The following is a 12,444-nucleotide window of genomic DNA, read 5'->3' as shown; positions in this document are numbered from 1 at the left end:
TTGCACTTTTCTCTTTTAAAAAAAAAAAAGAAGGAAATTGCCAATAACTTTGCATACTGGGCTTATTTCGCCACTATCAATACTGGGAAGTCCCCTTCTTTAGACTGTCAGCCTTGCTCCTGAATTGACCAAAGGTTGCGTTTCGTGACAGAACTTTTCTCCAGTTTGGTTTTGGATCTTAGTGGTAAGTTTGTTTCTCCGATTTTCTTTTGGCTTGACTTTATGCACGTTTTTTGCATGATTTGTTGCAGGTTGCAGCATTTTAATCAATGCACACAAACTGAAACCTCCCTATATTACCAATGCCTTCCACTCCGTGTCACAAATGTGTGTCTATGTATTGCAACACGCTGTTGTGTTGCACCCTATTTTCTATTATTCAATAGACCTTGAAATTGTTGAGAGACACACAGTTTGCTGAACTTAACATTTAAATAAAAACTTATTTGTGGGAGTCTAAACTAGACTTTGTACAATTAAAGTACATAAAAATTGGTAAGAGTTGTATTTAGCTGTGTATTTTATTTCTTTTTGATAGTTTTACTGCAGTTGCACGGTTTTCACAGGACTTTATGTGGGAGAAAATCAGTTTCTGCTCTAAACCTGAAATGAGTTTTTTCTCTACTGTCACATTCTACTTTAAGGTAATTTAATGTTGTTGTCACTCATAATAAATTTTGTTAAATATTGTCACCTTCCTAAAAAGTCAAGTCATTATTTTTTTGCCTCTTAAATCAAATGATTTAGAATGTTTAGAGAAAGAAAAAATGTTGCCAAAAGTGTTTTTTAGGCTAATCTGATTACTTATGGGATTTTTTAATTTTTACCTTAATCAGATGTGGGGTTCACTTTTGAGGATGTCCCATTAGGAAGGTGACAATATCACACACACATTTTGTAAAACTTATTTTAAGCAAGGAAAACTAAACGTCCAAATTTTATGCAGCATCTGTGATTCTGGTTTGAGTTAGAAGTGTAGAGGCAATCTCAGTCAGCAAAACTTCAGGATTTACCCCAACCCCTCCCCACACACCCACCCCGCTCAGAGGCAACAGAACAGACAGACAGTGGTGATATTTATCATGGAAGATGAATCTGCGCACCACCAGTTGCGGGAAAGAAGCAAAGGTGGGTAGAAAAGAAGAAGGAGGAGGATGCTTTTAGGGAGGTCCCTTGTGGCTTCAGTAGGCATCTGTTCCCCCAGCTCCAGCCCGTATACCCCCTCTCTCTTGCCCCCCTGGTCCCTCCATCCAGCCGGTCGCTGACGTGACGGACCGGCTCACGGCCGGGCTTAGCCGGCAAATGGCAGCCGGGCGGCGCTGGGCCCTGAGGGAGCGGTCAGGGTCTGATCTCAGGGGAGCTCATCCACCCCACAAACCCCCCTGGGGAGGCCTAACCCCGGACCAGCGCAGACACAGAGCAGCATGCAGGGCACCGGCAGCGCAGGCAGGGTGGAGGCTGCTGCATCTGCTCACTGTGGAGAAACTTAAGAGAATTTGATCAGAAAAGCTACGTTTTCTGTATTGTCACTTTCCTAAAGTAAAGGCCTAGAAGTGATTTTGGTCAAATAAATAAATTACCACTTCTTTTGGTTAAATAAAAATAGGCTATTATTTTAGGAAGGTGATGATATGATGTTTGTGTTGTAATGTTTTATTTCAGATCTTCATTCATGTCCTATTGGGGACATGAATTAACATGCTAATAATAATTAGCTTAATAATTAGCTAGTTAGTGTGACTGCATTCCACTGCTTCAAGTAATCAAGGTTAAAACAAACAAAAGATGAACAATAAGAAATAAATACATATTAAAAAAACAATTAAATTCCTTAATAAGAAAAGCGATTATCAGGTATCATCATCATAACATAAATGTTCTTGATTATGATGTTGAGCAAGGATTTTTTAAATCAGAATCTTTGAAGGTTCCAGAAGTTCATTCTGCTCAACTAATAAAAACATGCAGTAATTTTGACTCAAATCCATTAATATAATGCAACACAACACAGTTCTGCTAGATTTTTTATTTGTCAGACGTTGACAGCTCAGCACAGAAAGGTTGACATTTTAGGTCTGTTATGAAAATGAGAACCAGATTAAATAAGGAAAGTTACTAATTTGAGAGTCCAATTTTGTTCAAGACAAAATTATACCATCAAATTTCCTATATCTAAATAATAGTCCATTTAGTGAACAACAGGCGTTCACTAAAGCCTGCTCTTTTGGAGCTTTAGCAACATGTGAATCAAAACGTTGTCTTTACATATATGTACAAAATTTAATGTAAAAATAAAATAATTATTAATTTCCAGAATTTCTAAATTTAGGAGCCATAAGAGTCGTTTGTTGTCTTGGTTGTGTTAGTCAACACGTTCACAGTCACAGCAGTTTTTTCGTCTTTTTCTCAGCTTTCATTTTTGCTGACTCCTCAAAGATCTTATCTGCAGCTGATGCATCACCAGCTGTGTTTTGCAAGTATTTGTGTTTGTGTGTGTGTGTTTTTTCTTTTTTTTTTTGGGTGGAGGGTGGTTGGGGGTGATCAGGTTTAAAGCCCGCCTCCCCCCACCGCCACCTCCGTCTGTGCATGCTGCTCCGGCCCGAGAGAACAATAGTGCCGTCACAGGGGGACAGATTGGGTGGCAGCTGCATTGTTAAAGGACAGCAAGCCAGACACACTTCTCCCCCCCGCCCCACCCAACACACACAGGCTCACTCTCGCTCCTTCCCTTTGTACTCCTTTTGTTGTCGGCGGTCTAAATTATTCCGGCTCTCTTGTGGCATTCAGGATGACAAACAGCGCCACGGCAGATTAGACGTCGGGGTCGAGACACGAGGAGGCCCCTGCTTTCCGGTGCCTTAGTCTGCAATTTTAGGTATTACTCATTAGGGCTCAAATGGAACCACAGGCACGCTTTCTGATCTTTTGAACTGGCTCGTATCGGTTGGCGGGCAGACAAAATGTGATATATATGTGTTTATATGACTCATGGCAAAAAGCAAAAAAGAGATAGTTTTGATTTTCTCTTTTTTTTTCTTTAAACTGAGACTCTTCACTGCTGTCGGGTTTGTTGCCGAGTGCTTAACCACACAACTTCCAACCAGAAGCTGCGTTCGCTGAGGCTGATCAGTGTCTGTCTGATCAACTACAGAACCAGGAAAAACACAGAAAATGGCAGCAAACGCTCTCATTCAAAAATGGAAACATTTCATATTTGTAAATATGACCCTGCATGTCAGGTTTTGTACTGATGATAAACTTAGTAAAACTGATGGTATGTCTTTCAGGAACTACTTTGTGCAAACATGGCTTTGTATTGACAAAGCCAGAGATTTGACCAAGTTCAGTTTGAAAGCGTGGCGCATTCAGTTCGCACTTTGATGCAAGAATTCCCACGGTCTCAGTCGGAAAACCAAAAAGAATAATTTATAGAGTCAGATTTGAAAACCTGGAGATCTTCAAGGAGCCCCGAGTTCAAATTCCAAGATGGCCGTTTGACGTATAACATGGTGGTTAATAAAAAAGTTGCAGGTTTATAATCCGTTTCTTGAAACTTCTCAAGCTTTTTCTCAAGAAACTAGTTTCAAATATAATCTGTGAAACTGAAATTGTGAAAAATAAAATAATTATTGCTTTGATAAAAGACATAGTTTTATTATGGTGCATTTTATTTATATTTGGTTGTAAAAATTTGTTACTTCATAGTTAGAAATACAACAGGAATATCACCTGAAGTCAAAATTCCCACATGGGTCTTCGACTCCCATAACCAATATGTTGCAGATATAAACTATTTTTTGACACTGGTCAATGAATCGAAACCCGTAGAAAGAAATACATAGTGGCGTAAGATTATGTGTTATTTCAGAATAAATAAAAATGGTGCAAACTCTCGTATTAGCTTGCATAGCTACTTGCTCAGCTCCTTTCTGCTCCTTCACAATTCACCGTCGAAGCTTCAGAGGAAGTGTGGTAGTTTTCTGAAAATGAACTCGAGCTGCTCCACGTTCTGAAAAGCAGGTCAGGTACGGCTGAACCTCCTCGGGAGGAAAACTGATTTATTGCCTGTGAATACCACCAGATTTGTTTTCTCAACCTTGAGCAAAATGACTAAAATGCAATTTGCAGTCTAAATTTTCACTTCTTGCGGTATTTTCAAGTCGTTTATCAGTCCTACTTTAATTTTTTTTATTTATTTTGCTTTGTCAGCCACCTCTCGTCTCTTCAGTCTCGAGCACATCCGCGAGCGTCTGATACAATCAGAGAAATTTTAAGACAAACCACTGCGATGGTTCGGAAGTACCCTATAAACTCAAGGGTATTTCCAAACAGCAGCAAAAACCTACGCAGCAAACAGGCTTTTTGTTGGTATAAAAAGCGACAGAAAGAAGAAAAAAAAAGGGGGCCACAGTCAAAATAGGCGCAGTTATCGAATGACTCGTCTGCAACCGTCAGCTTCTTTGTGACTGAATCACGACCAACAGACGCAGGTTTGTTAAGCGTGGAGCGAATAAAAGGCTGACCCAAATCCAGGGAATTATAGTAACAGAAAGAGCCATTATTTAAATCCTTAAGGATTTTTTTTTTAAATATGTGGTCTGGACACATGCGAACAAAACACTGTGCTACTTTTTTCCCCAGAGTGCTACAAAGTAGTTCAACAAAGCGGTTGGCTCAAAAAGCAGTTCATAAAACATCCTCTTGTCTTACTATCAGGATAACTCTTGGAGTCCTTGCATTTCTTCACTAACTTATCAAATCATAACTCAGAAAAATCTTTTATTTATGTCAACTTCTTCTTTTCTGCTACTTTGTCATTGCCTGTGTCCCACGTTGGAGGAACGCAGTGAAATAAACTACAATATCAAGATGGAAGTTGCTCAAACTAACATTTACATATGTTGTTGCTTATTAAGAAACCAAAATCACAATTATCGTGACGTGTTGGAGACAAACGGGGGAATCGGGGGATTTTTAGTGAAATCCAACATGCGACGGACAACAGTCTGGAGTTTTATGCAAAGCCACCTTTTGGGTTGACAGAGAATTGTTTGAAAAGAAGAAAACAGTCGATGAGGGACAACCAGAGCAGGATGTGGAGAAACGCTGGATATCAAGTGGCCCAAATAACCACAGGGCATCAGGACAACCGACTCTGAGCGCACAGCCTGTCCAAGCATAAAGCAGTTGGTCTGCAGTCACAGATTAAAGAGACGTTCTTCTGAAGTTTTGGGCCTTATAACAAACCTACGAGTTGCGGTTTTGATTTCAGTCAGATGCAGCTCAACCCTTCGGCTGCTCTGTGGTCTGGATACATTTCAGATTTAAGAATTGAAATGTGAAGCGACGAAGGTGTGCTCAGTTTATTGAGTTAAAGATGAAAACTTGAGCCTGGGCTTTGACACATCAAAGAAACAAATGCTTGAGCCAAATTTGCCGTGGGCTTTTTTTTTTTTTTTTTAATTACTTGCATCACTGACACACATTTGACTTTAGTTCAAAGGTCGATCTTTCTGTCTGGTGGTTTCACTTGTCGACACAGAACATTACTTCATGTCCTTTATGAAAACGAGAACAAGCTGTGACTTAAAGTTGTTTTTGTTTTTTGCTTTCAGAGAAACTATTTGAATAATTTGGAGGTGGAAGATAAATTTTCATGTTTTTTCTTTTTTTCTAATCCTTACAGTGGAGGAGTTTGGTATCGTTACTTTTAATTTCGCTATGTGACTTCATAGTTTTCTACTTAATCGTTCCCAATGATGCCTGAAAAAAATAGTTAGAAAATTACATCTACAGGTTCAGACTGGTTTATTATCATAATTACTAACCTGTCTGTGTTTGTGACACAGGTCTTCAGGAACCCAAAGGGATCAAACAAATCCTTCTTGAAGAACGTCTCATGCTCCCTGCGCTGATTTGACTTCAGATTAAGTTTCCGTTGCCATGTTAGTTTTATACGCCGTCTGAGTTTACGCTGACTTCTTGTTATGACCGGCAGATTACATTTTGTGCTAATCTGTTTGCTTTGGTAGCAGAGCTCATCAGTACAAATTTGACAATGATAAAGAAGATTTAACAGCCAGTAAATGATCACCTGGAATGTTTGCCCTCCTTTTCATTGCAGTTTAAACATGCACAGTTTGCTTTTGCAAGATAGTGTCACACATTCCTGCATTTTCTTTAAAACTAACTGACAATTTGTTTTGTTCCTCCTTGCTTCCCCTGCAGGGCCTGACTGTGAGCAGCTAGATACCAGACACTGGTGTGGACTCGATCCGGTGGCTGGGAGCTCACAGAGGAAGAGGAGCTGGATGTATGAAGAGGCTTCATGGGCCTGAAGGACCATCTGGAGGATGGAACTGGCCACATGCTCAGCCTGGGGCTGGATCTGGACTATCTCCATGTGGATGGTGCTGAGAAGCAGACGCCAACAAACACACTGAAGGCCTCTGACGTCTTGCAGGTCCGAGGCGGCGCCCAAACCCGGAGCGGCTACAGCATCGGCGGGAGCACAAACAGCCTCAGCACAAATCTGAGTTACAGCAGCAGCAGCAGCAGCAATTTTTCAGAGGAGAGCGCCATTTCCGACAATGAGGAAGAGCAGCATCAGGTTGGCTCCGACTCCGGACTCGACATCTCCCACCGAGATCAGCTGGGCTTACCTCGGAGCGCCTCTCTGCAGTGGAAGCAGGTCAGGCTGGACCTGGCGCCACACCTGTCCACAGGAGATCTAACGCGGTCGAAAGAGCTAGCGCCTGCGGGCCTCGCTTCGGACTGCCGCGCCAAGGTCGAGTTCGCTCTGAAGCTGGGCTACGCTGAGGATCTGGTGCTGCTGGTCCTGAGGAAGCTGGGCCCAGACGCACTTATCAACGACATGCTGGGAGAGCTGGTCAAGCTGGGGACAAAGACGGAGATGGAGCAGCAGAAAGGTCCAGCTGTGTCCCAGTCTCCTTCCTCCTCTTTGTCTTCTTTGGCCTCCAGCTCGTCCCTGGAGTCCTGCCGGCTGCCGTCCCCTTCGCCCCTGCTGGAAGACAAAGACAATTTTCGGCCCGTCGTCGTAGACGGCAGCAACGTAGCCATGAGGTGAGGAGCAAAGCTCTTCTTTCTCCGCAAACAGAGGACAGCAGAACAGATTCATTTCAAAAAGGCGATGATCAGGTTTTTTCATAATAGGAGAACCTACTGAATTTTGACATTGGCAAACACTTTTGACATTTTTTTAGGGTTGTGATGTGATCTTAAATCTACATATTTGGATATATTTTCTGATCCGAAATCTTTTACCAAAAGGTGTAGCGCTTCTAGCAGGCTATTTTAAACACTGAATCTACTTTAATATGCATTAATATGCACAGTGGACGACCACAGAAGCTAACATCTACACGACTCTCTGTTGTTGGAGGCTTAGCCAATCAGGAGCAAGGAAAATTAACGGCGCCGATGTTGCGTCAAGCAGCATTAGATTTTTCTTGAATGCTGTCCACTCTAGAAACTTGGCAGAAAAACATTGACAAGAGAAGTAAAACCAAACAGCATAAGGCAGAGGTTCCACCAAATTATCCCCACAAAGGCAAGAAAATAAAAATGATACAAAAAATCTTCTAGATCTTTAGCATAACACTGATTGCAGCAGGAGTATCTTTTTGTATTTTCTAGTCTGTAAAGATTCATAGCTTAAGTCAATGTCTTCCAAGATGGCTGCTAGCATTTCCAAAAACATGCGTCCTCCAAGACACACTGAGCTAAAATGTGCTCAAAAATGTAAAACCAGGTATTTTCCTCTTCTTGTTTTATGACTGTTTATATATTTGCTTTGATTGGAAGAAAACCTGACAGTTTTTTTAGGGTTGTTGATTTTCTCAGCTCTGAAAGTGGACCAAACAAGATCACAGAGTTGAACAGCCGTTTGTCAGCAGTGCTGTCAGGATGAGCAACAGGTGAAGCAGCAAGTTGTTCTGCATGCATGAGAGGAATCCTGCAGAAAATAGAGCAGAGAGGGAGAGCGCATGGCGTCCTGCTGGGGTCACAGAGACACCGAGCCATGGCGTTAGAAGGATTTCAAGCTTTGACATCAGAGATATATTCAGAAATAATGCATTTGTATATGTATTGTATTTCTTTCTGTCTTTAGTTTGCTTGATAATACAGTTGCTAGTGAACTAAGGAAGACTCATTTTTCCAGATGTACTGGAGTTTGTTTGAGTTCAGATTTGCTTTCACACCTGATAAACATATCAGGAAACAAAATCTGGAATGTTTAAAGCAAACCAAACAGCTCTGGTTGGTCTTTTGGGACATGAATGCAAGACTTGAGATTCTTGTCATCTTATTCTCCTCTTGATGATGCATGCTGAGTTTTCAACAGGAGACTGACTTTGACAACAGAAACATCAGTCACACCTTTAAGACAACCTGGATAGTCAATTTTCAACCTTGGCAAATTATATCAGTCTTACTGAAAAGCAAGCAGAAAACATTTTTGCGTGCAAGTGGTGGGAGGTCAGCGTTCCTTCATACAACGGGAACATTCTTTAAGATTCCGATGCACATTCAGTTTCCATGATTCTTTTTTACAATAACCGTTTTTGATGTGTTTTTTGCCAAAATTTCCCTATGCCGTGTAAGCTAGTTGAAGTGATGGATGAAGCAAAATTTACCATAGGACTAATCAACCACTTATTGTCTGTATGTGTTTAATGTTTTTCTTTCAGGACAATAGGTTCAGGGAATTTCCTGGTGTTTAGACTCCAGATGGCTGATGTTTCAGTTTCAATAGTTTCATACACAGCCAATTGCAGTGGAGAAACAACCAATTTTCAATTCACTCCTGAGGCACTGTTCCTGTGTTAATCACAACTGCATTGTGGGAGAGGTAAAATGTCAGTGACTGATTGCTAGTTATGCTAAACTGAAAAGACTGAAGTTCAGTCTTTTCAGACCTTCTGTCATGGTAAAATGTAATCTTCCAGTTTAATAGTTTATTATACGCAGACATGGCTGAAAGTCAGCTGAACTGTCAAACTGTAGAGTGACAACAACTAAATAAACCTTTTATCTCTTTCTGCCAATGCAGTCATGGAAATAAGGAAGTGTTCTCGTGCCAAGGGATCCAGCTGGCTGTTGATTGGTTCTTGGATCGAGGTCACCGTGACATCACGGTCTTTGTCCCCGCCTGGAGAAAGGAGCAGTCGCGACCTGATGCTCTCATCACCGGTAACGACAACCCCCGCTTTGAAGGCACAGTGCATGTGCCTTCACTGCTGGAGGGAAACTTCACCCTCCATGAGACAAAGGCAAGTGCTCACCAACGTCTTCCTCTACCACTTTGTCCTCCGTTCTCTTTTTGTAGATCAGGAGATCCTGAGGCGACTAGAGAAAGACAAGATACTGGTTTTCACTCCATCTCGGCGTGTGCAGGGGCGACGTGTGGTTTGCTATGATGACAGATTCATCATCAAACTGGCATACGAATCCGATGGCATAATCGTGTCCAATGACAACTACAGAGACCTGGCCAACGAGAAGCCAGAGTGGAAGAAGTTCATTGATGAGCGCCTGCTGATGTACTCCTTTGTCAATGACAAGTAAGCATCTATTGGCAAATCCTGTCAGTGAAACCAACAAAAACAACATGTGGGACGTTCCTTGGATAAAGTTTCCATGTCAGCAGGAATAGTGAGGGCTATTAAACTGACGGGATGGCAAGAGGAACTTGTTCACAACAGAGTGCACTCAACTTTTGGATAATGAGATTTTGATTCTTTTGATTGCAAAACAAAAAAGGTGTTTGAACTATTTTAACTTCAATCTAATTTCATGAATTGTGCAACTAGATTCATGCCTCCAGATGATCCTCTTGGACGCCATGGACCAAGCCTGGAAAACTTCCTGAGGAAAAGGCCTATTGCCCCTGAACCCAGGAAGCAGCCCTGTCCTTATGGTATTGTATATACATATATGTGGATTTCATATTTTGTTTTGTTTGTTTGTTATTTTTGTCATCAGACTGTTGGTCAGATGTTTGGTCCACTTCTAGAATTGAACTGAGAAAGTCAACAACCCCCCAAAAAAGTTGCCAGGTCTTGTAGCATTTCTCTTGCAATCAAAGCAAACAGCCGTGACTTTCATAGATGGTATGTTAAAATACCACAAACTGTTTTAAAAAAATGACCAAATAAAAAGCTAAATTATGCAAGGGGAAATGTTGAAAAATAGAAGAATGCAATAACCTAAAGTCTCGAAGGTGGACGGCTTTAAACTAATACTTTGTTGATTAGACGCCGACATTCAGGCCTTTTATTTGCGCCTTTGTATGCTGGTGATTAACGCAGAGTGTGGAGAGAGGTTACAAAGGGTAAAAAGAATTTTATTGTTCAAAGGTATCAATCAGGGGAATGATGCAAGAAGATTCCTAGCATTCCAGATACGCTAGGAAGGGAGCCGTGAAGAAAGTCCACACTTACTGGGTCAAAACAAAAATAGGAAGTGATTTTCCCTTATTGATCAAAAAGAAGGGATTAAAATGGCCAGTCAGAAACGTGGCCAGTCAGAAACGTGGCCGTAACATTACAAGAGCTGCAGCAACAACAAATACTTTTGATGCATGTTAACAAGAAGCACTGATACTTTTCAGATTCTAGTAAACTAATGAGGAAAATATATCTATTCTTTGTTCCCCAGGGAAGAAATGCACATATGGCCACAAGTGTAAATTTTACCACCCAGAAAGAGGCAGTCAGCCCCAGCGCTCGGTGGCCGATGAGCTCCGTGCCAGTGCCAGGATTTCGTCTGTATCTTCCAGAGGCCTGCTGGGACATACAAAGATGGTGAAGAGCCAAAGTAGCAGTCAACCAGAAGAGACGCCTGAAGCCGAACCGGGACAGGGCAGTAAACTACCAAACCAGAGTCCTCGGAGTGCGCCCTCTGACCTCGCTGAGGACAGACTCCAAAGTTATTCCAAACCAGAAGCGTACAAGGGAAGCCACGTCAACAGGGGACATACTTCATCAGGGTTGACTTTCTCATTAGGACATCTGGACAGCTGTGCGCAACTCAAGGAGAGCAGTGGAGCCTGCAGTTTGGGTTTAGTAGAAAGTTACAACAGATGTGATTCTCCGGAGGTGGGCTGCAGGTCTCTGGTAAAGGCCTATTCAAGCCTCTGTCTTGTGGTGCCACAGACCACAGAAAGTCTCTTAACTGCTGATCTGCAAGCAGGTTCTCTGCCATCCGAATGCAGCATCGATGGCAGCATTAGCTCAGATTCTTTTTCCCCCGACTCTATGTCAGACAACAGCCCCGAGTGCCAACATCACCTTCCTCACTACCATCATCACTATAGTGGCTCGTATGGTTATGTGGCAAGCCGGGTTTCCCCGGGGATGGGCCAGCATTCCCCTTATGGCTACTCTGTTACTCAAAGACCACAGAGAGCTCAGGGGTCTGTCTCTGAGGAACTTCCTTGTTCAGTTAGCTCTCACGCATCTCCACACCATCGCAAGACCCCTTCGGCAAACATCGTACCACAGCATCAGCATCTACTGTTAGGCAACTATCCGGGGGAACAACCACCTCATCTACCTCAAACATCTGCTGCTCGTCCTGATTCCCAGAACTCGCCCTTCAGTCCAAACACGTTGACTTCGTGGGAAGGTGACCTCCAGGACCCCACAATGTACAAAGGATCACCAGTTAATTGTAGAAGAAACTACTCAGGGTCAACCCAACACCCTCAGCATAAGACGCACTGGGATTCCCACCACGAGGCATCAACCAGGCCCTGCTATGATCTGTTCTCCTATAAAAGCTTTCCCCCACTTCACGGTAAAGGTTGGCACACCCCCTGGGGTCAGCAACTCCCATCGTCCCCCCACGGTCCATCAGCTTCAAGCGTCCCACCGGCCCCACAGCAGTCCCTCAGGTCCATCGCCACTCACAGGAGCCACCTGCAGAACGAGTGCCACTACTCAGGGCATCTTTCCTCGGGTCAGTACCAGGACCTAAGGGAGAGGGTTTTCGTCAACTTATGCGCCATCTTCCCACCAGATTTGGTGAGGAAGGTGATGGCCAAAAACCCTCACATGACGGATGCTCAAGAGCTTGCAGCCTCAATTTTGATGGAGAAATTGCAGCATGTTTCTTAAAACTGTTCAGGTTTGTTTCTTAAAATCAAGTCAGCAATGAAAGGCTGCAATAGCTTTGGGGAAGCTGTTCATCTAATGGTATCTTTGCAAATAGAAGTCCTAAAACGACCATATCTTTGAATAAATGCGTCTTTTATTTCAGCACTTAAAACGGGAAACGTTTGGGATTAAAACGGTTTTTATAATAGTTCATGATGGGCAGCTTATGGGGACCTTTGAATGGGGATATTTCTTCGTATTTATTTGTTTTATTTATATATTTTTGAAATTCAGTTTTTGGCACTTTCTGTTATTGTGTGTCTTA

At 42.4% G+C, this 12,444-nt stretch overlaps 1 protein-coding gene across 1 annotated transcript; it reads left to right on the top strand.

The window, feature by feature from the left end:
* Positions 1 to 12,444, top strand: LOC129361435 (endoribonuclease ZC3H12A-like). Its single transcript, XM_055032278.1, has 6 exons — positions 1 to 184; positions 6,229 to 7,083; positions 9,074 to 9,213; positions 9,350 to 9,584; positions 9,834 to 9,940; positions 10,681 to 12,444. The coding sequence occupies exons 2-6, from the start codon at positions 6,329 to 6,331 to the stop codon at positions 12,138 to 12,140; spliced, it is 2,697 nt and encodes an 898-aa protein (XP_054888253.1). The 5' UTR covers positions 1 to 184; positions 6,229 to 6,328; the 3' UTR covers positions 12,141 to 12,444.

Source organism: Poeciliopsis prolifica, unplaced genomic scaffold (assembly GCF_027474105.1).
Source record: "Poeciliopsis prolifica strain line A6 unplaced genomic scaffold, Auburn_PproV2 SCAFFOLD007, whole genome shotgun sequence".
Classification (NCBI taxonomy): domain Eukaryota; kingdom Metazoa; phylum Chordata; class Actinopteri; order Cyprinodontiformes; family Poeciliidae; genus Poeciliopsis; species Poeciliopsis prolifica.
This window is presented reverse-complemented; position numbering and strand designations above follow the sequence as displayed.